General features: G+C 45.5%; 1 protein-coding gene across 6 annotated transcripts in view; it reads right to left on the minus strand.

The window, feature by feature from the left end:
* Positions 1-26,730, minus strand: part of LOC138451751 (putative methyltransferase DDB_G0268948) — a 336,692-nt gene that overhangs the window by 32,374 nt on the left and 277,588 nt on the right. For 5 of the 6 annotated variants that reach the window (XM_069604928.1, XM_069604930.1, XM_069604927.1 and 2 more), the window contains one exon: positions 334-471. In XM_069604928.1, coding sequence (XP_069461029.1) covers positions 334-471 — 138 coding nt within the window. Of the gene's footprint in view, positions 1-333; positions 472-16,624; positions 17,077-26,730 lie in introns of those variants that run through there. The other variant, XM_069604931.1, reaches the window with a different exon arrangement.

Genomic DNA, 26,730 nt, shown 5'->3' on the forward strand with positions numbered 1-26,730 from the left:
ACCTGGGATAGGGAGGGAGAAGCCCAGAGGGGATAAGAGAGGGACGCCCAATAGTAAATAACTAAAGCATAGACACTGCATTCTGCATTTTTGTCATGGACACTGCTTTCTTTATCCATTTATAAACACATTAATATGGTGTCCAGATGTGTGCTATTCCTAATAAAAAACACATACTTTCAGCAAGGATTCCTTATGAATTTCGTTCTTAAAATGATCTACTTTTTCCAAAAAGAAGTTGAAACCTACAGTATTCCTTGTAGACTCTCCGGATGCATCTGAAGGATGCACCCTCTCATGGCAGGCTTCCCTTAGATTGTCCTTCATTTGTACCTTTGCTCAGTTTTTCTTATACATTCTTTTGCTGCGTCTGGGTCTTTGCTCAGATATGTACGGAACATGGAGAAGGACTGAATGAAGCCAAGGACATCTGCGATGGACAGCCGCACACTGCATACTGTGTTAGGTAACCTGTAAGAAACAGAGGTGAGAAATGGCCATACAACAGCCAACAACTACATTCTATTAAAATACGTTGGGTGTCATTTTAAATGAACTGGTGAAATGGCTGGATCACAATTTACAGGTGGACACAAGTGTTCCATCACTAAGTTATGATCTGTGACATTACCATGCTTTTGCAGCACAGAGCTGGGGGATGGAGCACAACACTTGCTTCATCCTCACTCGGCAGCTCTGTGGTACAAATCTGCATGCATCTCTGCCCACATTTTCCTATGGACTCAGAAAATAGAATCCTTGAAGATCACACCTGCAAAAAATCTGATGGAATACAAATGGATTCATGTTAAGGCGGTGGTCCGCCATGCATGTGCATGGCTGAGGAGCATTAACAATTGTTTCTGAAAACTATCATTATTGCACGTAGTGGGAAATAGATATGTACATGTAAGTCTCGGGGGGGATAGCTCAGGGGCAACGTGCTCGCCTTGGAAGCAAGACGACACAGAGCAACACAGGTTCAATCCCCGGGTCTGCGCTTAGAAACCTCTTGGTATTAAGCATGTTAAAAATAACCATCATATCATATCAAGCAGCCACCATCCACTTCAGGAAATCTACAGAACATAAAAAATGACTCAATTTTGAGACTTCAAATTGGATTGTCAGATCAGCGGGAATAACATTTTCAATATTTCTTGACTCAAATTTGTAAAGGGAAACATGCCATTAGGCAAACCAAGCCCAAACCGTTAAGTACTGCTCCAGGCAAAAGCTAGAAACAAATCATCAATGCTGCATTTCACCATCATTGGACCAGTCAGAATAGCATTGGCATCTTACAGACAGAGCTGGACATAGACGTATTGCCAGATTTCACTCCATCCTTTAGAGGTACTACCCTTGGCATGTAATTGAACAGAAGGCTTCAGACCAACAACCCTCAAACAAAAAGAATTGCTACGAGCAAGTGTGCCAATGTCCAAGGGTGCTTATGCTTGGGAACCAAGTACAGAGAGTCAGTTGGCTAGTGGGGGCTGATGAGCAAGTGAGCTAGTGATGGAATTTCTTAGCAAAAATCAGTATCAGTGTGGTGGGTACGGTGGGTATTACAAGTGTAGAGTTAGGTTCAGTCTATGGCTACTGAAGAAGCAGGCTTAGGCATATTTGAAGAATATATTGGGATTTGTACTGCACACAGATGCCATTAGAATATTCTCCAGGTACTTATCCGTGGTAACGTTCTTTCGACTAAATGTTCCTCCAATGTATTCCTCATCTTTGATATATCCAAGCCTTCTTCCAGCTTGCTTTGGAAAAATGTGTTCATAGGGTCGAGTGTCGTGCAGCTTTGAATCATGGCCCTCGACAGCCTCTGTGGCATCCTCAGCCGTGACGTTGATGCTGGTTTATGAAGCACACGCAGTGTCCGTAACCTCAGTTCTAGTTTATTTCCCCCTTTCCCCCTTCTTCTGCATGCCTTGCCACTGATGGAGGTCGGTCTGAAGTTGCGAGAAAGGAAGGTGTATAGCACAGAAATTCGTGGCAAGTAAGAGGGGATGGATGGAAGTGCAATGAGGAATACGTGGGAGGAACATCCAGTCAAAAGAAGGTTACCACAGGAAAGTAACTTTCTTCGAATGGATTGTATCCTCCCACGTGTTCCTCATCTATGATACACTCCCAAAGAAGTTTAGGAGGTAGGTGCTAAGAATTTTCTATTTGTTGATTTTATGGAGGGCGGCTTTGACAAATTTGGCCGCCTCTCCTGATAAGAAGTCTAAGCAGTAAAATCTGCTGAACGTATGAAGGGACGACCAAGTTGCCGCTTTGCAGATGTGCTGCACTGGCATTCCCCTTTCCAGAGCCGAAGAAGCAACCACCCATCTAGGGGAATGCACCCTCAAGCCTTCAGGCGACTCTTTCCCTGCTAGTGAGTAACATTTCAGTTATGCACATAACTATCCATTGACACATGGTTTGCTTTGTTACCGCTAAACCTAATCTCTGTCCTGTGTATCCTACGAAAAGGTTGGTCATTCTGAATAACATATGCTGTCTGTGATATGTAGTAACTCAACACACTCCTAGGGTCCAGTCAATGCAGCCTCAACTCCTCTTTTGATGGGTGAGGCAGAGGATAAAAAGTTGGTAATACTACTGCTGCGCCAGGTGAAATTCCGAAACTACTTTCGGTAGAAAAGATGAATGTACTCTTAACTCTACTTTGTCCTTGAAAAAGGACGTGAAAGGTGGTTTCGAAGACAGAACCTGCAGTACTCCGCGTGCAGACGTTATAGCTAACAAGAAGGCAGTCTTAAGTGTGAGAATCCTCAAAGGACACAAATGTAAAAACTCAAAAGGAGCTTCCATGAGATACTTTAACACTGGGTTCAAGTACCATGTTGGTGCGATAAATGGAATTGGTGGAAACAAATTTGTTAGTCCCTTTAGAAATTGTATGACAATCAGCACTTTAAAAGTATGATGCCCCCATCAGGAGATCTCTTATGTACAGTGCCGCTAATTAGCATTTGACTGTGGTCACTTGTAACCCTGAATGGGTTAAATGGAGTAATAAAGAAAGAACAGAAGGAGGTTTGCATGTGAAAGGATCTATTCTCTTTACCCTACACCAGCTGCAAATCTTGTTCCACTTGGCAGCGGTATAAAGACTTAGCTGCTGGTCTTCTAGCCGAAAGCAACACCACCATCACATCTTCCCGGAAGGTCCAAATCCTTGTATTTCACCCACTCAAGACACCAGGCGTGGGGAACACAAACTGGAGGGCAGATTGTCATCTCTAGACGGCCCGGGGGCCAGGTTCTACTGCCCAATACGGAGCAATGAGGATCATGGTTTTCCAAAACTTTCTCAAACCTCCTGATGACATGAGGGATGATGGGATGGAAGCGTGCATAGAAGTGGAAACTCCCAGTCCACTACAAACACGTCCACTAGAGCTCCTCTTTGGGAAAATTCCCTGGAGCAGAACTGCTCGCACTTAGACACTGGTCGTGAACAGATCCACTTGCGGCGTTCCCCAAAGGGCAAAGATCGCTAGAAGTACTTCCTGCTCCAATTCCCACTCATGGGAGATCGTGTTTGCCTGCTCAGAGCGTCCGCCGCCGTATTTTCTTCTCCGGCTAGATGAACTGCCAGAAGAGCGATTCCTTCTCTTAGTGCCCAGAACCAGAGCTGCATTGCTTCTCTGCACAGGGGCAGTGACCCCCACACGCTCTCTTGTTTCCCCCTATAGCGTGTAGGAAGGCCATCAGTGTCAGTCTGATCGCCCTCAGCTCCCAAAGGTTGACATGAAGTCTGGCCTCGACTGAGACCAGTGTCTGACTGAAAGATCCTTTATGCACGCTCCCCATCCTGTGAGGGAGGCATCTGTCATGACCGAAGCCGAAAAGGTTCTCCTCTCATCAGATTTTCTCGGCATTCCCACCACAGGAGATCCTTGGCGACCTTTGTCAAGACCTAAACGAGGTCTGTCATTCTGCCGGAGAATTGAGACCACTGGGAACTGAGAACCCACTGAAGGGATCGCATTCTCATACGGGCTTCAGGCACCAGAAAAATGCAGGATGCCATGAAGCCGAGCAACTTTAGAAAGTCAAAGGCTGGGAGATGTTGGGCACTCTGACATTTTTGGACCGGCTGCGAGAGATGTTGAACCCTCAAATCGGGTGGCAAGGCTTTTGCCGAGGCTGAATCCAGGACTGCCCTAATAAATTGAAGCTTTTGTGACGGTGTCAAATGGGACTTCTTGAAGTTCAGGGAGAAGCCCAGCTTGTGGAGCAAGTGGCAGGTGCGACTGAGATGACTGAGACCGTTCTGGAGAACGAGCCCTGATCAACCAGTCGAGGTTGGGGTAGATGTGAATCCCCTCCCTTCTTAGACTCGCTGCAACCATTGCCATGAGCTTGGTGACCACCCTCTGGGCTGAGGTGAGCGTAAGTGGCAGAACCCAAAACCAATAATTACAATTGCCAACCGTGAGCCACTGGTACTTCCTGTGCTTGAGATGGATGGGCATATGAAAGCATCCTGAAGGTCCAATCACGCCAACTAATACTGTAGTCCAAGAGCCTGAAGGATATGCGAAAGTGTTACCATCTTGAACTTGTCCTTCCTGAGGAACTTGTTCAAGCATTTCAAGTTCAAGATGGGTCACACTCCTCAATCCTTCTTGGGGATTAGGAAATAAGGAGAGCACCAACCTGGTGTCTCTCCTCTACAGCTATCAGTTCCATCTTACCTTTCTACAGCAGAATTCGAATTTCTTGTAGTAGGAGCAGATCTGGATCCAAACAAGATTGGGAACTTGGGGGGCAAACTAGTTGTCTCTTTACGAATGCAAGGCAGTAACCGTAGACCACTGTTTGTAGCACCCATGAGTCTGAAGTTATGCCTAGCCAACTCCGGAGATGTTGTGACAGTCTGCCTTCTACCACTAATTTGTGGGTGAGAGAGTCAACAAGATTTTGCCGCTCCAGTTGTAGTTGAGGGCAATTCAGCAGTTGTTGCACAGGGTATTCTTCCCCCTCTGCCTCTGGATCCACGAGTAGCCCTTCTCTGACCCCTCTGAGAGAACTGATGTCTTCCTCTCGAAATGAATAGTAGAACCGAAAAGGGTGCACTCTCCACTCTGGTCCTGAAGATTGTACAGGTGGTCTTAAAGCCATCCCTAGAGATTCAGCTGCTGCTCTTGAAGCTTGCAATTTCTCCAAGCTGCTGTCAGCTTTCTCACCGAATAAATGAGTCCCATCGAAGGGCATGTCCAGCAGACGAGCCTGCACATATGACATGAAACCAGATCTCCTGAGCCATGCGTCTTAACACAGTACTGGCAGCCATAGATATACTCACAGAGTCCATGGTACCCAGACTATATTGTAATGATTGCCTCACGGCATCCTTTCCATCCTGGATTAGGTTTAAAAACCCATCCCTCTCTTCTCCTTCTGGTATATGGTCCGCTGCTAGGGGAGCAATTCCCCAAAGGGTTTGTGTATATTTCGCCAGGGCACTTGTACCATTGGCAGACTTCAGTGCCATACTGCCTGCACTGAAGATTCTCTTCCCTAATGCATCAAACTTTCTATCGTCCTTGTCAGCAGGAAAGGAAGAATACGCTGAAGACCTAGAAGATGCTGTTGCAGCCAGAACCACTAGGCCTTCTGGTGTTGGATGCCTGTTGAGGAAGGGAGGATCTATAGAAGCTGTTCTGTATTTGTCAGCAGCTTGTTAACTGGAGGGACAGAATCTGGTTTCAGCCAATTCTCAATCACGCTCACTCTCAAAGCGGTGTGAAATGGTAATACCGCTTCTTTTGCTGGACCACTATCCAATATATCAGTATGGTCGCCTTTTTCCACAATTGCAGCTTGTTTCGACTACCCAAGACATTCCAAGACTTTACTGATGAATGACCTGTAGGAAGGATCTGAATATCCAGCCACCTCTGGGTTCCTAAAGTCAGTTCTCCCAACTACTGGTTTCTTTTAGTGTCTCTACAAGATTTTGCATTTTTGACTCTTCAGAAATAAGCTCCTCTGTTCCAAATTCATGTGCAAATGGAGCTTGGCCTACCCCCTCCTCCTCGTCCTTCTCGAAGATCGACCCCATAGACCAAAAGCAATCTGGTCTAGACAAAGGTTTTAAGACTTTGTCGAGTCAGTTGAGGGCTTTAAAGACTTCAAAAGGCAGAGTGCACCTATGTTATTGAGGGCCTTGACGACTTCGAGGAAACGGCCAGTGAATGTGTCGACGGCTTCAAATGCCTCGGCGGTTCGGGTGAAATGCTTGACAGCTTCAACATCTGAAGAAAGTTGCGAGATCGGAGATGAAGGCCCTGAACCCTTTCCCTTCGAGGAGGAAGATGTTTTTCATCTCATGTGTCGATGAAGACTCCTTCGACTTGAGTCGAGGAGCTGCTCTTCCCGGTCACATAGGCCCACGGGATGGAGACACATCAGCCTACCTACTGGTCTTTTTAGACACACAGGGGTGACTTGATTTCTTTGACTCCTTGAGAGGAGCACTCGGAGGAGCCTGCCTCTGGAAAATGTCAAGGATGTTTATGTGGAAATCTTTGCATTCTGCAGGAGTCAAAGATTTTTTCAGAAAAGACACTATCGGGAAAGGAGGAAGAAGTCTACGAGGATCTAGGACGTCGCTTCTTGCTTTTTTTGTGAGATGACTAGCATCGTGATCTGGAGCATCTCTGGTGTTTAGAATGCTTTTTCTCAGGGGACACCTCCCTCGAGTTAGAGGATGATTTTTTTTCGACATTGTATTGGAGGGGGATTTGGGAGAGGGATTACCTGCTTCAAGTTTCCCCTTGGACTGGCATGAGCCACAGTTGTCCACTTTGTGGCCTATCCCCAGACACCACAGACAGACACGGTTGGGTCTGTAATGGACATTTTCGCCTCACAGTTAGCACAGTGCTTAAACCCGGTCTTCATTTTCGAGAACATGTCGAGTAGAAGTTTAATGGACTTTGCTCTGAGGTGAAACTTGATCGTTTCGAAGCACACTAGCATGTGGAAAAAACGGAACTGAAGTAAAGGTCACTGCGCATGCTGCATATACCAGCATCAACATCGCTGCAGAGGATGCTACGAAGGCCATGAGGGCCATGATGCGACGCTGCACAACGCTTGACCCTATGAAAAAATAAATCTGAAGCAAGCTGCAAGCAGACCTGGATATATCAAAGATAAGGAATAAGTGGGAGGACACAATCGGAGCAGGAACTACCAAGATTGTGGTGGTTTGTGTTTGATGGTGCAGATCAGAAATACCCTGAACTATGCATATGTCACAGCTTTCTAATTATTATATGTAAAGGAGCTTTAATGACTTCGATTGTATAGAGGAAACCTTGCGATTACAACATGGTTGTGCATTGGTGAGGGCTGCATACGTCAGTAGGTGTTAGAGGTGCAAATCGGTCTTCTATGGAATCTGGAGAGAGGGTGTTTTAAAGCCCTGTATTGGTTGCCTAGTTTGAGTTAACAAGTGCTGAATGATGTGGGGAAGTTGAGAGTTAGTTCATAGGGAAGACCTGCTGAACCAACCACTACCCTATCAGTGTTAAATTACTTTTGGAAGCATTGAGCAGAGGTAGGCAGGGTTAAAAAATGGGAAGGCGTGATCTTGGACTTTTAGCAGACCGCAAAAGGGTTGTTACATCTCTATTGTTTTCAAAGCCATCCACCACAATAACCCCATCTTACCTTCATGACAAACTCAGACCAATCACCCACACAAACAAAAGACAAGAAAACCAGCATCTCCTATTCATTCAACTCTGCAAACTAAGATACCTACAAAAAAAAGCATTTACCCACTGGGCACTCAGGGCATGGACACCCTGCCTCTTCATATCCGCACTAGACCCTCCATCACCACTTTCAGAAAGACAAAAACATACCGTTTCCTCACACATAACCCCGCGCCTCCATCTCCTTTGCTAGAACTTGTCTATCCTAAACGATCCTATTGTAAAAACATTTTGTGACTTCTGTTTCACCACCCACCTCTTCAAACTTTGAACATTGTAAAGCACTGAAGACATTCTGGATAGGGCCAGTACCTATGTCGTCCTTTGGCTTTTATTATCACCTCTTTGCTAATGGTATGCACATCTTTTTCTCCTTTCCTTCCTTCACTCCAGCCAACTCAAAACAGATTACCAACTATCTCACTGAAATAGTTCACTGAATGCTCTCACAGGCTCATGCTGAACTCTTCAAACAAGGAAGTAATCTTTCTCCTGGCTTCCAATGCCATCCTTGTCTTCACCTCGCCCATCTACGTACCTCTTGATATGTGTGCTCCATCACCCAAGACTTGCAACCTTTGGGTATTCTTTCATAGCGACTTCTGAGTGCACAATTCATCAATCCCATCAACTCTGCTGCTTGGATTAACCTAAATATTTTACAAAATGTGTCAATTTCTTAGTCACCCCTCTACAAACCTTTATATCAACCCTTGTGCTCAGCAAACTGGAATACAGCCCGTGCTGTATTCATTGGCCATCCTCTTGAATCCTTCCTCCCTTTAGAAAAAGTCCTCAACTTCGCTATCCGCAGTTTCTCCAACCTAACCAGATCCTCCCCCACTTATCTACCAACACTAGTTTTCTCGCCATGCACAACCGCTCCCCTTTTCAAGTTCCTTGTCCTAGACTACAAAGCAATCAATGGTCTTGCTTGAACTACCTGCTTAACTTTGTCTGTCTACTGTCAGGGGCCAGGAATGAGACTCGAACACAAAGAAGTCATGGTTTTGTTCAAAGACTTATTAAAATAAAAGGGGGTGGAGAAATGCCTCTTTGTCCCTGCTTTAGAGGTGTTTCTCTACCTAAAACCAAAACAAAGGGTCTGTCAACGTCTGAATGTCCTAAGCAAAACCGCCAAAGTACTATTCTGGCCCTCACATTCCATCAACCTAAACCCTAAAACGAAAAGGGTAATTTCTTTGGCCTTGAGTGGTTCACAAATGTTCAAAAAGGAAAATGTGTAACTCCAACACCAAAGTTTCAACACAATAGAGTTCCTTATTCCAGAGGGTGATTGATTCCCTCCCCCTGGCTTTCTCTTCCCTTGGTTGCTTATTCAACAATGTCAGTTACTTGGACTTCTCTTGAGTAATATCACAATTAGTGTACAAAACAACTTGGCTCACTGTCTTTGTCTTGTTAGGATACCTGGTGTACTCTCCTGCTAGATTTTCACTCCTCGTCTCGTGATCAGCACAGCCTTCTTGCTAATCCTGATTTGCTTTTCTGAGGACCTCTTTGATTCATGTATTCCCTATACAATATTCAACTTGTCCTTGCTGGTATACTCTCCTGCCATGGCTTTCTTAGATGCACTCACTTGCAACTGCCTTGTATAGGCAGGTAATGCACGGACTAAAAAACATAAAACAGCCAGCACGGTAAGTGCTCTAAGAATTCCAAGCAGGGACTGCACGTTAGGAATTTACAAACCAGACAGGGTCTCACTTCGACAGCAAGTAATAGCTTGGGATAAAACCAGTACAATTAAGAAACTGGCTCTTGATGGGTGATTCTCGGTCAGGAAGACACATGGGTTACTAATGTACAATGACCCTGAACAGCAAGGAGCAACTCATGAACAAAGCCTGCTCCATATACAGACATGTATGCATTAGAGAAGCTCCCAATACCATAATATAATAAACATCTGGGCTGGTATTTATTGCACATATGCCACATGGGCACCACCCATCTTGCGGATGGGCCAGACTCAGCATTTCAAAATGATAAAGGCAAGCGCCAAGTAGGGGTACCCTAATAAACGGTTGTACCTTAACTTTCAGATACATAGAGTGTGAATACCGAGACGGAAGAAAATCCGTATGGTCCCGTATGGCGTCTCAAGAAATACACCAGATAAAGATAAATCATTATAAGTGAGTAAGTAGAGTTGCAGGTGGTGTTTTTTCGAAGCCCTTAGCCAGCCACTGATAGACGCAACAAGTAGTGGCATTCTTACTCCACAGTGAATAGCTGAGAATATATTGGAAAGACCCTTGTGGTGAATCCTTGAAGGCTGATGTGGGCTAATCCATAGCGGAATCAAATATTACAAGATGGGTGAGAGAGTTTTGTCTTACCTACAGGGTATGATTGAAGCAAGCTGATTGTTTTCCCATAGAGCTCGGCATCTGACTCCCTGTATCTTTTGTCTGTAGATATACTAAGACAACAAACAGCCAACACAAGTAAAGACAGGCTGTGACAAAATAGAACCAAGTGCACACAAGCAACATAAGGCATGCACCTATGTCCCATAATTAACTTGACTTGTAATTGATATCATATGATTAAGTCTTTCTCACACACTGTTGTACAGACAGGACTTTTGAATAGGCTGTAATGTGTTTTTGTTGCAGAAACTCTGAACACCGAAGTTTAGAAAGGAGGTCAGTCCATTTAGAAGCCACTCCTTGTGTAAGGGAGCAAGGGTCTGTATGCCACCCTATACAGTCTGCATGACATAAGTCTATTTGGTATCCCATCGCGTGGAGACGTCCCCCCTTCTTTGACTGACAGTGGTAAGAAGCTATGGGACGATGCACTAAGACTCCATTTTGTGCCACATCAGACTCCATTTTTGTATTAGGCCGCACAATGATCTCTAGAAGGCCTCCTCTTCCCTCACCCAGTGCCGCACACCGCCAGCTCCAACAGCCCCCACCACCTCCTTCGCTGTCTACGCCGTGCCAGTCCAGTTCTCATGGAAGCCCAGACGTGAATTGTTCCAAATAAACTGTATTCTTTCTCTTCCACAGAGCTCACTGCCCTGCGTGTGACCGAGGCAGATCTTCACTTGAGAATTCATCCGTCTCCACAAACCTACTCCTGCTCCTTGGCCCCCACCTTTAGGAATTATTGTCTGCGCAACCCTTTGCCCCTCAGCTCTCCTTTCATGTAGCAGTTGGAGACCCTTCCCCACTGACCACCCTAGATTGTCCCCATATAACTAATCTTGTGTGGTCATACAATCCACTTGGACACCTATCAATCTATTGGTTTGAACCATAAAGCACCAGGGTGAATAAATCTCTGAAACTCTTCGATAAGCCACCTGGCAAAAAGGACCACTGCACCCCTGCCCCTCAAAGCCCTGGGTTAAGAATGTGTTTGTTTTTGTTTACAATGTATAGACGACCCTGCATTCTGATATACGTTGTATGTGTTACATTAGCTATAGCATGTCAAAGATACAGTGTAAGTTTAAATTAGTTAGAATAATCGCCCATTGCGGATCCGGCCTGACCTCCACCCACCCAGATGAGCCCAGCTGACCCACGAGCTGCGAGGAGCAACAACTCCACACCAACCAATCAAATTGCACCAAACCCCTATGGAATATGCAGTGTCACAATGTACCAATGGGCTGGTACTATTCATCCCTTATATTAATCGTCACCGATGACCAATTGTGTTGTAAAATAGGCGGCGGTAAGCGGTTTACAACTAACTCTTTATTCAGACGTGCGGCACTCAGTTGTGTACATAAGCATATGCGGAAGAAAGCAAACAACAAAAGTATCAGAGCTGGTGCCTTCAGCTGCCTGTCTCCTTCCAGGCTTGTTACCGTGACTATGTCAATGATGCAGTTTGGGGTCTGAACGTAACCCCGAAGGTCCCGGGTAACACGAAAAGAAGCAAAAAGAAAGTTCCTCAATGTCACAGGTGCCGGTCTTCAGCCTTTCAGCCAGGTGTCCCGTTCTGCCGTTTCGAAAGAAATGCATGTTCTTCAGAGTCGCAGGTGCTGGGCTTCAGCCTTTCAGCTGGCATCCCGCTCTGCAGTTCAAACAGGAGAATAAAGTTCTTCATAGACACAGGAGCCCGGCTTCACTCCTCAGATGTGCTGGTGTCTATGCGGTCGTAGTGGATACAGAGCTCCTCGTTTCCGGTTGCTCTGTTTTTTAATATGCCGAATAGAAATCTCTCGGGACCTCACTCCATACCTTGTTGATTCCGGGCACGATCTGCTGCGGAAAACAGAGAGAGAGCTTGAGTCTTTGCTTTCAGGTTTTAAACCATTCTCAGACCCCCCCCCCTTTCCAAATAGCGTTCTCCCATCCCTCTAATGATGCTGTTACCGCCAACTCCCATTTTCCTGCACCTGGTGCGAGTTTTCCTCCTGCTACCCGCCCAGATCCTCGTTCTGTATTCAACACTGCCCAGCCCCACACATCTCTTTTCTGTGAGGGTTCGTAGTCATAAGTGTGTTTTATTGTTAGTGTGCATTCTCCGGTTCGCTGATTCTATGTTTCTGCCTATTTATTCTGTAGTGGATACTGGGATCTGTATTCTGGGATTCTGGCTCTGTGGATGAATTAGGGTTCGGGTAACCCAGTGCTGTTTGGGTCTCTGTTGTCAATCCTTCTGTCATTGCCATTAAGTACGGTGCATTGTGACCCTCCAGCTGGTCTGTCAAGTTAAAGGCCTCATGCCTGGACGGGACCGTTGGAATCGTTGCCCATCTCACATACTCCCCTCAAGGGACCATGCCGTTCGAGCTGGTCCAAGGCCCGGGACAAATAATCAGCCACCAGCTGATATTTCCCTGGTTTATGTACCATGACGAAGTGATATACTTGTAGGGTGTGAAACCATCTAGGGACCCTATGGTTTGAATCTTTCTGGGTGGCCATCCAGCGTAGTGGGGCATGATCTGTGAAGATGGTAAACCGTCAGCCCAACAGGTAATATCTCAGATTCCACTGCCCATTTTATTGTCAAGCATTCTTTCTCTAAGGTGGAGTGCAGTAGTTCATGTGGAAGCAGTTTTCTACTGATAAATGCGATGGGACAAAGATCTTGCTCGGTAACTTGGGATAATACTGCTCCTAGCCCACATCCGGATGCATCTGCCGGCAAATAGAAATCTTTGGAAAAGTCTGGGCAATGCAGAACCGGTTGGGTGGAAATCATTTTGATTAAATTGTGGAAAACCTGAATTGCCTCCGCTGTTATCGTAAGTGGCCTGTTAGTTTTCAGTGTGTCTGTTAATGGTGCTGCTATGGTGGAAAAATGGGGCAGAAGTCTCTGGTAATATCCCACAAAGCCCAGGAAGGCTCGGATCTCTTTCCGTGTTTTTGGTATTTGTAGTTTTTGTAAGGCCTGAATTTTGTCCATAAGAGGTGTTATTACTCTTCCCCCAACTGAATACCCCAGATAATTTCTGGTTTTCGCCATCAATTTCGTTTTTTGGGGATTTGTGTAATCCGGCTTCCTGTAGGGCTACGACCACTTTTATCAGATGAGATAAATGTTCATCCCAGGAGATGCTAAAAACGACTGTCATCCAAATATGCTGCTGCATATGTTTCATGTGGCTTCAGTATTTTGTCCATCAATGCCTGAAAAGTAGCTGGGGCCCCATGTAAACCAAATGGCAACACTATAAATTGAAATAGCCCTTGTGGTGTAGAAAATGCAGTTTTTTCCTGGTCCTCTGGGTTAAGTGCTATTTGCCAATATCCTTTGGTTAAATCCAGAGTACTCATATAGGCGGCTGAAACATGTTTTTCTAGTAGCTCGTCTATTCTGGGCATTGGGTAGGCTTGATAGCGTGAAATGGCATTCAATTGACTAAAATCCATGCAGAACCTTGTAGTACCATCCGGCTTGGGTACTAGTACTACTGGAGAACACCATGCACTTTTAGATGGAATAATGGTTCCTAGTTTCAGCATGTCATCTATTTCTCTGGCTATGTACCCACATTTTGCTTCAGGTATCCTGTAGGGTCTGAGGCATACTATCTTGCCCGCATCTGTTGATATGGAGTGTGTAACCATATGGGTTCACCCTGGCAATCCTGAAAAAACCTCAGAAACCTAGTCAAGGGTGGAAAATAACTCAGCTATTTGATTTTTGCTTAACTGTTCCCCAAACATCATATCTTGTAGGCAGCTGGTCATGTTCTGTACTGTTTGTTCCAGTACAGACAACTTAGAAAGGGAAGTACATAATATTGAAGTAGAGACCTCTTTCCATAACTTAATAAGATTAATGTGGTAGTTTTGGTGTTTGGATTGTCTATCCGGTTGCTCTACTTCATAGTTAACCGGACCTAATATTTTTGTTATTCGATACGGTCCCATCCATTGAGCAAGCATTTTGTTTGTGCTGGTAGGGAGCAACACCAACACCTTGTCTCCCACTTTAAGCGTTCGGGGTCTGCTTCCTTGATCATAGTATTTCTCTTGCCGCCCCTGTGCCCGTCCCAGGTTTTCTTGGGCGTAGTCCCTCAGCTTTCCCAGGTGATCTGGTAAGTCACTAACATACTCAGTGAGGTTTGTTTCTTCCCGATTCTCCCAGGTGTCTTCACCCAAGGATAGATCGAAAGGCTGTCTTCCAAACAATAATTCAAATGGAGAGTACCGCGTTGATGATTGCTGGATGTCTCTTAGAACCATCAACACACATGGCAAAACCCGATCCCATCCTAAACCGGTGGGACTCGTTGCTCTTCTCATCATTTGATTGTTTTATTATATCTTTCCGCAAGCCCACCAGTCTTTAGGTGGAAGACTGAGGTTTTCAAATGTGTAATTCTTAGAGTTTTACATACTTCTCTCATAACCACACACATACAATTTCGCCCTTGGTCAGTAACTATCTCCTGGGGAATTCCCACCCTGGCGAAGTAAGGCAAGAGTACATCACACAATTGTTCATCAGAAGTTCCTCTTTAAGGGAAAGCTTCTGGATACCTGGTGGCATAGTCCACTACCACTAATAAGAACCTGTATCATCGGCTTTTGGGCTCCATGGTTCCCACAATGTCCAGTCCTATTCTCTGGAATGGCTCCCTGATCAGGGGCATCCTCTGTAGAGGTACTCGGGCTGATATACGTGAGCTAGTCTTTTGGCATATGGTACATTCTTGGTAAGATTTGGTTACTTCAGAATAGTGGCCAGTAGAAGTTTTGTAGCAGTCTCTTTAATGTCATGTTTTCAGCTAGATGTCCCCCTGTAGTGTGATCATGTGCCAGCTTGATTAGATCCTTCCTGTAGGACTGGGGTACCAATAATTGCTCCTTCTCTTTGTTATCTGTGCCTCGTGTTACCCTATAGAATAAGCCTTGTTTTACCTTGAAGCAATGCATTGCTGCTCCTGTACTGCTCAGCTGTAGGGCTTGCTCTCTAGCTCTTTTTAGGGTTTCATCCAGCCCTGTCTCCGTCCGAAAAGAAGGTAAATTGTCCCCCAATCCTCCAGTCTATGAGAGCAATGTCCCTGTACTTTTCCCTATATGCTCTGGTTTTCCTCTTCTGTGCCTTGGATAAATGATTTCGTGTACGTGACCCTGTCAATTTAGTCTTTGCCAATGGGGCTTCTTGTAGCCATCTATAAAATTCTGGTAGGTCGGTCCCTATGAATACCGGGGTGGGTAGTGTAAGGATAACTGCTGCTTTTATGGGAACCTTCTCCCAAGAATTCCCAATGTAATGTCCTTAGTTGGGTACTCCTTGATAACCCCATAGACACATTTCACGGCAATGGTTCTCAGCTGGTCGTTGCCTTGATCACTCACATTTGGCTGTATGGCCGTCAGTCTGCTGACGCTGCCCATCCACTGTGACCTCTATCACATAGGGAAATCGTTTTCTCCGAAACTCTTGCGTTTGGATGGTCCCAATCTCCATTGGTTCTGGTTTTGTCGTCTGGGGGATGTGGCCCCATTCCCCATACTCAAAACATTGTGGGGGCTGTCCATTAGCTGGCCTTGGTTCTGCTCTGATATGTGGTTCTGGAGGTGATGACCTGTTGGGGCCACTGTGCATAGTTGAGAGTTCATTGCATGGCCTCACTGGGGTAGCCGTGAAGGTTCGGGGGGGTGGGGTGTCCCAGGCTATTGGTATGCTGTTGCCACATCTAATTGCTTCGGGCAAGGACAGATGGTGATGCTGCCTGACCCCACTTTGTATTGGACTGGGTAGGGCTTCAGTGAATTGCTCCAGCATTACTTTATCTTTAATCTGTCCTATCATGGCAGTGCTGGTCTGCAGCCATTTTTCAGCCAAATACTGAACGCGGTAGAACATTTGCCTTGGGCTTTCGCCCGGTTTAAGGCAGGTCTCTCGAAACTTGATTCGATAGGATTCTTCATCCATGCCCAGTCTTTCCAAACTGATTTATTTCGGTATACGGGGTGTCCCCTGTGGGGTTTGCAGCTTGATATGCCCCCTGCATTACTCCCATAAGTAGGGGTGCTGGATAGAAAGCCCATTTTTCCTGTGGCCATTGAGCTGCTCTAGCTATCCTCTCAAAATTAACGAAGAAGTCGGGGTCAACTCCAACCTGGAATTCTTGTAGCACAGTCGGTGGTATGGCTGGGTGAGCCCTATTGGCAGCCACTGCTTGCCCCAATATCCACAGGGCTACCCTTCCCTGCTCTTGTGCAGCAGTTTGTACTTGTAGTGTTTGCTGCAGGGCTTGCCGGTCTGCCCGATGACTTTGTACTTGTAAAAGTTGCTGCAGCTGCCCCTCAGCAAGCGTTTTCACAATGTACTCCATCTCGTATTCCCCCAGCGTTTCTCTTTATCCCACCACTGCCACCACTGTAAAATAATCGGCGGGAGGAGGTAAGCGGTTTACAACCAACTCTTTATTCAGACTTGCAGCACTCAGTTGTGTACATAAGCATATGGGGGTGAAAAAAAACAACAGAAGTATCAGAGCCAGTGCCTTCAGCTGCCTGTCTTCATCCAGGCTCGTTACCATAACTAGGTCAAAGATGCAGTTCGGGGTCTGAACGCAACCCTGATGGTCCCCGGTAACACGAAAAGCAAAAAGAAAGTTCCTCAATGTCATGGGTGCCGGGCTTCAGCCTTTCAGCCAACATCCCACTATGCAGTTCAACCAGGAGAATATAGTTCTTCGTAGACATGCGAGCCTGGCTTCACTCCTCAGTTGGGTGGGTGTCTAGGCGGTTGTAGCGGATATGGAGCCCCTTGTTTCCTGCTGCTCAATTTTTTAATATGCCCAATGGAAATCTCTTGGGACCTCACTCCATTCCTCGTCGATTCCGGGCACGGTCTGCTGTGGATAACAGAGAGAGAACTTGAGTCTTTGCTTTCAGCTTTTAAACCATTCTCTGCCCCTCCCTTCCAATTAGCGTTCTCCCATCCCTCTAATGATGCCTTTACCGCCAACTCCCATTTTCCTGCACCTGGTGAGTTTTCCTCCTGCTACCCGCCCAGCCTCTCGTTCTGTCTTCAACTCTGCCCAGCACCACACCTCTTTTCTGTGAGGGTTTGTAGTCATAAGGTAGGTGCGCTTTATTGTTACTGTGCATTCTACGGTTCGCTGTGTGTTTCCTGATTCTATGTTTCTACCTATTTATTCTTTGGTGGATTCTGAGATCTGTATTCCGTGATTCTGGCTGTGTGGGTGAATTAGGGTTTGGGTAACCCGGTGCTGTTTGGATCTCCGTTATCAATCCTCCTGTCATTGCCACTAAGTACGGCGCATTGTGACCCTCCAGCTGGTCCGTCGAATTAAAGGCCTCATTGCTGGACAGGTCAGTTGGAACCATAGCTTATATGCATGCATCATTTTGCTTTATAAACCTTTACTTCACTTCCAATCTTTCTCCTGGTCTCATTCCCTACTTGGGTGTGTCCATTTATTGTTTGTATTTTGGGGAATGACCACCTTCACTTGGTAACCCTGATGAAGCCATTGCTCTGTGAAGACTCCCCCGTGCCTCGCAGCGAGATCAGGGGCACCCCATCAAGACCACGGCCACCTATGGCCGACCTGTTTTTAAAACGCGTACGTTCCTGAGCAGGTTCTGCGGGTCCCAGCTTTGCAAATACCAAACTGCTTGCCGGAGCGGGTGACAGCTTTTTTGGAGGCAGCACCCAGATTGAGGATATTATGGCCATTAGGTTTTGTTTTTCTTTTTACATATGAGGAGTTGAAATAAGAGGAGATACGGGAACCTAGCTACGAAAGGGGGTTGAAGGCGGCGCCGCATGGTACTGTCTCGACCAGTGCAGATTTATAAGTGAAGAGAAGAGGCATAAGTAGGAGTCTTGCATTTTGAGTAGACTATAGTTTTTAGTTTTCTTTTCCTTAGTGTGGTGAACACTCTTTAGAGGTAGGCCCTGGAAGGGCCAGGGTGGAGTGATTGTGAGGGATGAATGGAGGGGAGAATTTAGTATTTTTGAAAAGGGAGTCAGGCCTAAAAAGTTAGCTTTAAAGTGCATGTTTTATGTTCTTTGTTGTCAGTAAGGTGCGTCAGTGTTGTCACGTCCATCTGTTCAACAATTTATGTTTCAATGGTTTTTGTTGTTTTTATCACCTGGTCTAATCAAAATAAGGTGCAAGTAAAATGTTGGGAATGCAATCTTGAAAATGTTCATGCTAGAAGAAATAGGGTTTTGAGTTACTACTAGTGATAAATGACACCTACACGCACGCACGCAACCAGACAGTGGTATGAAATTATGGGGGCAGATACGCTGTTTTTACATATCTGCCAATACATCACATCACCTTATACAGTGAGAAAATAAAAAAGTATCTTAACCAACGGCTGACTGAGATTAAAGGGGAGGGGTCCTCTGAGATATGGCCAGAATGAGGGTTCTTCGATAAAAGGGTGCTGGACCTAGTAGCGACATATTTAATGGCCAAATACAAGGGAAAACGGCTCCAAAACAGGCGAGAGGTACTATATCTCTGGAGGATGTTCGAAGAAATGCCTCCCGTAAATAAAGAAAAAGAGTCACCACCTGTAGTGGCGATAACCCAGGAGGGAGGGGAAAGGAAGGTGAAGAACCAAAAAAGCTATACCCACTCTTTAAAAAAAAAAAATAAACAGCTGAGGGCTATTGCGACCCACTGTATTTGGCCCAACCAAGCGTGCCCACTACACCAGCCATAGCCTCCTCACCCCCTTACGATCCTAAAGGTCTGTACGGCCCAACAAGCACACTCCCAGTTCATTTAGGACGCCTCACCCGGGACTTCGAAACACAGATGTCCACTACACAGGCAGAATTGTCCTGGCTAAGAACATTGTGTGAGAGTACCCAACTATTGCCCGGGGGTGGGTAGACAACTCCACCCCCGCCATCAAAATCCTCCACCGGTGTAGCAGAGGATGAGTGGAAATCAGGGGACTTCCTCTTCCACGTTGATAGTGCACCAGTTAAGTTAATATGTGTAGAACGGGAAGACGAGCAGGTGAGTATGGGACAGGGCAGTGTGACATCTGACCGGTAAGAGGATTGTTGGAGCGACCTGGATGAGTATGAGGAAGGAGCAAGGGCAGGGGGTATGCAAGTACCACGGCGGATGCCACAGAGAGAAGAGGATGATGAAGAACGGTGGCAGGGAAGGTTAAGAAACAGGATAGGAAGAATGGCACTGGCAAAGAGTAAGGGAACAAAGGTAGGTATGGGGAGAGGGAAATCAAATCTACAGATGCCTCTCATCCACAAGGGGGCAGGGAGACCTCACTATGTACCTTGTGCACTAATGGATAAAGCTAACTTGTTGAAGACGTTGCCCCCGCTCTCCGGGGGTGCAAGTAAGTGGATATACGCTTTTGAGAAAAACACTGCCGGGGTTCCGTTAACAATAGGCGATGTCAAGAGATTATTAGTGTCCGCAGTGGCTGATCAAGCAAACAGAGTGTGTGTGAAGGCGGGGTTCCCGGGAGTGTCAATAGATTGTGACCGCCATGATGTGGCCTCCTTTAATAACGTGAGGGCACAGGTGTGGGATGCACTGCAGAGAATGTTCCCCCGACACCCCTGATTTACACTTGGTGATGCAATGCACAATGTGGGACGATAAAGATGCTGCGCAGTTCATTCTTCGGGTGCAGGATATGTGGAGGGCAGAGAGACAGGGCCTGGGACCAGTCGACCACTCTCTTTTACTTCATAATCACGAGAGGCCTGCTGAAGGAGGTACAGAAGGTATTAGATAAAATTGCCAGGAAGAAGGCCAAGGGTTGGCCAGAAATACAAAGCATTATAGTGCACCACTGTAGAAGGATCAAAGAGAGGCAGAAGGAAATTGCACAGAAGAGATTGGCAGACGAAGCAAAGCTTGTACAAAATGAGTTGGTGAAGGTTGCAGCAGTAGCAGCCGCCCTCCCTGCAGACAGGCACGGAGATGGGGAGGAGGGGCAAATAGCAATACCGGCTAGGATGGTAGCAACCTGAGCAGCAAACGAGCAAGAACAATGAGCTGGAGAAGAACAAAACGGAGGGCCACAGTGGCAAGGAAGACATAGTTCTGATGATGGCGGGAGCAGGATTTGGCATGAATGTTTAGCCAATGAGCCCCGCATGAAACATTTGTCGACAGACAAAAAGATTCACTATTTGTCAAACATTGTTACATTTACGTGATTATTAGCGTGTAGAGATATGGACCTAGTTAAAATAAATGTGTATGGATGAGAGGCATGTATGGATTAAGGTGAAGGTTTTTATATAAATAAGTTTTGTCAATATTTTTATATGGTGTTCTAAAGTGTGAACCTTTCAAATTGAATTGGAATTAATAAAATGAACAAATAATATACATTTAATTTTGAACTCTCAATGTTTTAAGATTTTCAAACACTAATTCAGAAGTGTGCTTTATTCTCATCTGTACAAATTGTTTTTTTCTGTTTAAAAATGGTATACTTTCCTGCCTGGGCTTTCTCATATATCCTTTTTACACCTTTCCCCCCTTTCAAGGGTTTTTCGGTTTTACTTCTAACCATAACTTCCCTTTAACAACGTTTTTTCAGTGAATTTCACAGGTTTTTATTAGTGCAACTTAACCATGACGTCCCTTTAACAAAGTGTTTTTTGTGAATTTCATAGGTTTTTATGAGTGAATATGTTTCATGATGTTACATCACTGTATGTTTTTAATCATTCCTCTTTAAACATATATGAAAGAACTGTAAATCTCCTTTAACAAACATATTTTTTGCAACGCATACTGATGTGTGTCGTTACCTGCAGCGCATGCAAGTCATGGTTAAATTGTCTTGGGAATGAGGCTCGATCATGAACCTAGCTCAACCAAACCACCCTTGTTATCCACTGCACCTATCCTGCATCCTAGTTCAGTGTTCACTATACCCTCATAATGAGAACAATGGGCAGTTTCCACAATCCATGTGGCACGTGCTTCAGCCGTGCCGCATTCCCCAATAGGCAAAGTAGAGCAGACATTTGTCCTTGCCGAGGGCCAAGCTCACTGCCCAGGCAGCAAAGTTATGTCACTGTTTTTTGTACTTACTTTTTTGACACTTTAGAAAAAAGGAAAAACAGGACTGATTCGCAAAACCATGCTTTAAGGTCCTTGCTGATGCTCCTCGCACAGGTTTCATGCAATCCCATCCAGCACTTTGGGCTGCAGCCACAAGCAGAATTTGTTTTCCCATTCAAACCTAGGGCTTCAGCCGTGCCGCATGCCCCAATAAGCAAATCAGAGTACACATTTGTCTTTGCTCAGGGCCAGCCCCATTGCCCAGGCACAAAAGTTATATCACAATTCTTTGTACTTCCATTTTGACCCTTTAGAAAAAATAAAACACATGACAGATTTGCATCTCTGTGCTCTGTGGTCCTAGCTGATGCTCCTCGCAAATGTTTGCTGCAATCCTGTCCAGCACTTCGGGCTGTAGCCACAAGCAGAATGTTTTTTCCCGATCAAACCTATACCGATTTTGAAAAACATTACCTCATTTCCGGTCCCTTGTGGTCATGGCCAGTAGCCAGATTGTCCGGGTCATGCCATGACAGGGACAATCTGGCCACTGCCCATGGACGCAGGCTATACCTCATTCACCAAAGGTATATTTCTGACGTCGACTGTACTGAAGACGACCTCACATGCAATCCAACAAAAGTGAAGAAAAAACTGGAGGTATGGGACTGGATTCAGACCCTGGAAACTGCATAAAAAAATAAGTTGACAACCGACACAACAATGAATACAAATACGCTGAACCAGTTGCCGGCATACATGGTTAAAATCCCAAATAAATTCCTGAGACATCTTCCTGAGAGTACATCTGATCCTGCTCCCGACTAATGAAATCAGAGCAATTAGGAAGAAGTCATTGTCAAACAGATGTCGCTACTGCACAACCACGGACCAAGTTGAAACTGCAAGACATCCGTTACTATCTTGCCCAGGTCTGACAATATTAGGGACCACTTACTTGGGCCATCACTTTATGGACCTCCGAACCTACATGGAAGAAGATTGGTGGGCCAAGTTGATGTGTGGCGAAAGAACATCACTGGTGATCTATGTGGCAGAATATTTAAAAAATATTGCACTTAGCAACAGAGACACAGTCCCGCCTATTTAAAACTGAAGTTCATAACCTAAGGACTGCAGAACAAAGAGCGTTATTCACCAAAGAATCAACAAATAAAATGTTTTCTTAATAAAACGTGCTGTAAAAATTGCAAAGTGATTGAAACCTGCAAATCAAAAAAAAGAATCTATTTTTGGTACCTACATTATGACACTTTTCAAAAAATAAAAAAGCACGGACACAACTGCAAACCCATGCTTTCAGGTCCTTACCAATTCTCCTTGCACAAGTTTGCTGCAAATCCATTCAGCACTTCAGGATGCAGCCGCAAGGGGACTTTATTTTCCCATTTAAACCTAGAGCTTCGGCCCAGCTGCATGACCCAATGAGAAAATTAAAGTACACGTTTATGAAGTAATGGCAAGGTGGTAAAATGGGTAGACCAGTGCGCTTGATCTAGTACTTTAATCGGATTACCCCGTTGGTGGTGATGGGGTCCTTTTGTGAAGGTGCCCTTCCATCTCCAAGTGTTATGTTATGAATAGGGGAGTGAACCCTGTTCCCCTGAGCACTTAATTATTCAAAAAGTAACTGTCGATGTAATAAAGCAGTTTTTAAAACTATTGTTGGTGAAGTCAGCCGACATGCGTTTCGACTGTCTAGGGTCTTTCTCAAGGCATGTGGATTGTGGGCCAGTCGTTGCTGCGAGGTTGTGGAAATGAGTCCAGGATGCAATCCCAATATCTTGTCCCGTTATGGTCATAAATAAGCACGGTTTATTATTTGGAGGGGTGGCCCGGTGACCACGTGGGATCCTGGTTCGGCATGCTCGGTAGTTATTTGCCGATTAGCATTTGTCGCGAAACCCGTTGGGGTTTGCAACGTATGCAGCGGCAGTCACAGGGATCTGTTGATGCAATCCTGTCCAGCATTTCGGGCTGTAGCCATGGGCAGAATTTATTTTTCCTTTCAAACCTATCCCGATTTCCAAAAATGTTACTACATAGCCGGTCCCTTGTGGACAAGCCAGTAGTGTTGGGAAGGGGTCAGCACCCCCTACTAGGTGCGTTAAAGTAAGGCAAGATGCCTTTGAGGCACTGTGATGAGCCAGGGGGGAGAGGGGTCAGTGAGAGGGACGCCTTCCTGTCCAGCAGGACCCCATGTTAATATAACCAATTATAGTATAACTACATGGTGTGGCCCAAGACGTGGGCGGCATCACCATTTTGCATTAATAATCCTAGGTAGAAGGGAAGGCTTGCATGGTAAATGTGACATTACATGCACTAGGCCCAAATCCACAAGGTCACAGAAATCTCGAGTCATGCCCGAGCTCCCCTGAGTACAGTTCGCACCCCCACCCGCCACACTGTTTTTCAACCAGGAGGAATGTGCCCTACAAGGCCGCGATCAGAGACCGGCGCCTGGTGTGCATGTTATCTCACATTGGCCAAAGCATGACCCGGCCCATTCCCAGGTGACCATGAGTTATAGGCCTGTAAGGGTGGCCCTAATTAGGAGGGTATCCCTAATTATAAGGGTGTCCCTTAATTACACTCACAGAGTAAATACACCCCTCTAGGGAAGTAAGGCCAAGAGTCTATCTTCTAAGGATAACACATTTAATATTACAGAACATGAGGATAGGAACAAAGAACTCTGCTGCCTGAACGGTCTTCTGTCCCTCAACTGTTCCTTTCTCCTGCCCCAGTGATGCCAGGCATGGGTTTATATAGTCTGGCTTGCGGCAGTTGTGTCACTGGATACGGGCAGGGCTTCATGCTCCAAAGTCTTCCTTTGTTCAGAGACAGCGATTTGTCAGAACATGTTATTTTACATTTGGCTAGCTGATGCCTATACCTATGAACAATTATATATAAAAACATTTTCCCATCATTCTCTCCATATTTCATTCATTCTGGTCCTGTAATTTCCTTTAAACCTTGTTTTCATAATTCTGCATGTTGTGCATCGAGCCTTAGACTGCATTGGCTTTTGACAGACAGCAAGCAGCTGCTGTGTCCCTTCGTGCTTGCAGTGCTAGCATGAATGCTGAGTGGAATGCTGTAGTCTATTTTTAGCACAGGCTGCATTCCTCCTGGCAGAGAGCTTGCCTCTACCGTGCTTTAAGATTTGAGAAATGAATAGGTTTTGACATTTACAAATGTATTCAGTTAATAGTTATTTGTACCTTACATTTAAATAATAACTGCCTTGTTTTAGTGCCTGTCCATGTCTGTATATATGATTATATTTGCATGTGAAAGCTTTCCCAGTGCCCCTCCTTCTCTAATTCATTGGAGCTCTAAAAGAAGTCAAAAGTCTTGCCTAATTCTAAAGTGCTTGGGGGTGCTAGAAGTTCTTAGTTCCTTCCCAACATTCCCCCCTTTTGTTACTTCTACAGCAACAAACTCATCCCCACCCAACAGATCTACATCCCCTGAAATATTATTTTGAGTTTTGTAGTTTGTTTGGCAAGGTGTTTTATATCCCCCATTTGATACCATCATCTTTATACTATTAGGAGCTATGTTGACACAACATTGGAAACCCAATTGGCACGTGCAGAAGAGGACCAAGAAGAATATGATAACAGGCACCAGTATTTTTACTGCTGTCCCCAGCCATGACGAAACCCAATCCAAGGCAAGCGATAGCCAATCTGTGTTCTGAACTCCACCTTTCTTCATTTGAACACCTAGATTGTGCACTGCCTGGATGATGTGGGATAGTGACCCATTCTCAGCATCCTCCGGAGGAACAAAAATACAGCAGCTGCTTCCCAACTTTTTATACACTCCTTCTATGGCTGTTAGCAAATCCAGCATGTAGCGGTTCTGCATCGTCATAAGTCTCAATGCACGGAGCTCTAGTTTGATGGCGTTGAACCCATTTGCTGTGTCATTGGCCAGCTGCACTAGCTCCCATCGGACAATCTGCACCAACTTGGCGTTAGCAGCTGCTTGTACCCCTTGTACCACTGGAGCCAAAAAAATTGAAAAAGTCTGCTGAGCTAAAAAGTCGATACTCATCAGTTATTTCTCTGAGCAGTGTGGGAGAGTCTTTTCATAGGTAGTTCAATCTCTTCATTCTTCCCTGCTGGTGAAAATGTCCTTTTATGGCAGCGTACCAAATTCTTGTGTGATCTGCAAATTTCTTCCTGCTTCTTTAGGTGCTGGAGTGGCTGTTGGCACCTTGACAGGCATTTCTTCTTCCTTCAGGTGTTCTTCTGGGATTACTAGTAGCCCGGAGTGCAGGGTGGCCAGTGAACACTTACCCCTCCAGGAGGGTGGGAGGTGCAGGTAGGGTTGTCGGCCACAAACCCAGTAGTAATCCATCAATGCAGACATACCTTTCGTCATATCAGGGATCACAGGAGTGTGGCTGCACTGTTATTCCTAAAACAAATCCTACCATGGTCTAGCCCCGCTTGGGCGACCATGCATCAGTCTTAGACAATCTCTTAGGGGGTGTGGATCACTATGCCCCCCCCGCTTTCGTATCTCAGGGCCTTTGTGCACTGTGTTACTTCTAGATTACTCCTAACATACTCCTATCTTATTCCTATGGACACAATAACATAAGACACAAAGAAAACACATGAATCGATAACAATAGAATGCTTGTATTCATACATAACAATGCATGATGCAAACACTACTAAACTATGCAAATCTCGAATTTGCACCTTTATACTTTTGGTGCAAATCTACCATGCAGTGTAATGACTAAGCCTTACAGGCGTCTAATGCAAGCCTGTGATTCTAATGCATCCTAATACAAGCGTCAGCATTCGGCATTCCTCTCCAATCCACACCATTTCTCACTCCCTCTCTCTAAGACAATCCCTTTCTGATTTCCCCTTTCCCAAACCCAAAGCTCTTTGTGAGTGTCTCTTCTAATCAATCAGGTTAGGCCATAAACCATACTTCCCATTTGAGCTTCCCATGGTCTCATCTCGAATGTGTCCCATCTCTCCCCTCGCCAACTCAGCTAAGTCTAGTCACTCGAACTGCCTCAAGCCTCTGCCAAGCTCTTGATCTCTTCCAAGCTGGTCTGCCAAGGCTGCATCAATCCCCCACCAAACGCCTCTCGATCTCATGCCAACCCAACGTGTCTCTCTCATCGATCTCAAACTCCATCTAAATCTCCAAATCAGGCTTCCAGTTATAGTGTCAATTCATGCACACTTTCGCCATGGTTACATGTCTCTCTCTAAGCTAAAATGCCCCTCTGTCTGTCAGCAAATTCTATATTTGAGCAGTGCCTAAAAGTCTGTGTTGCATGTTCTTTCACTCCGTGTTCTGGTCAATCACTGCGTGTTCTGTCATCGTGACATTTGCCATCATATCTACTAGCATGGCCTTCTTCTGTCTGCCTGCAGTACACCAACTTAGCATCTA

The sequence above is a fragment of the Ambystoma mexicanum genome, chromosome 1p (genome assembly GCF_040938575.1).
Source record: "Ambystoma mexicanum isolate Mex_15411 chromosome 1p, UKY_AmexF1_1, whole genome shotgun sequence".
Lineage (NCBI taxonomy): Eukaryota > Metazoa > Chordata > Amphibia > Caudata > Ambystomatidae > Ambystoma > Ambystoma mexicanum.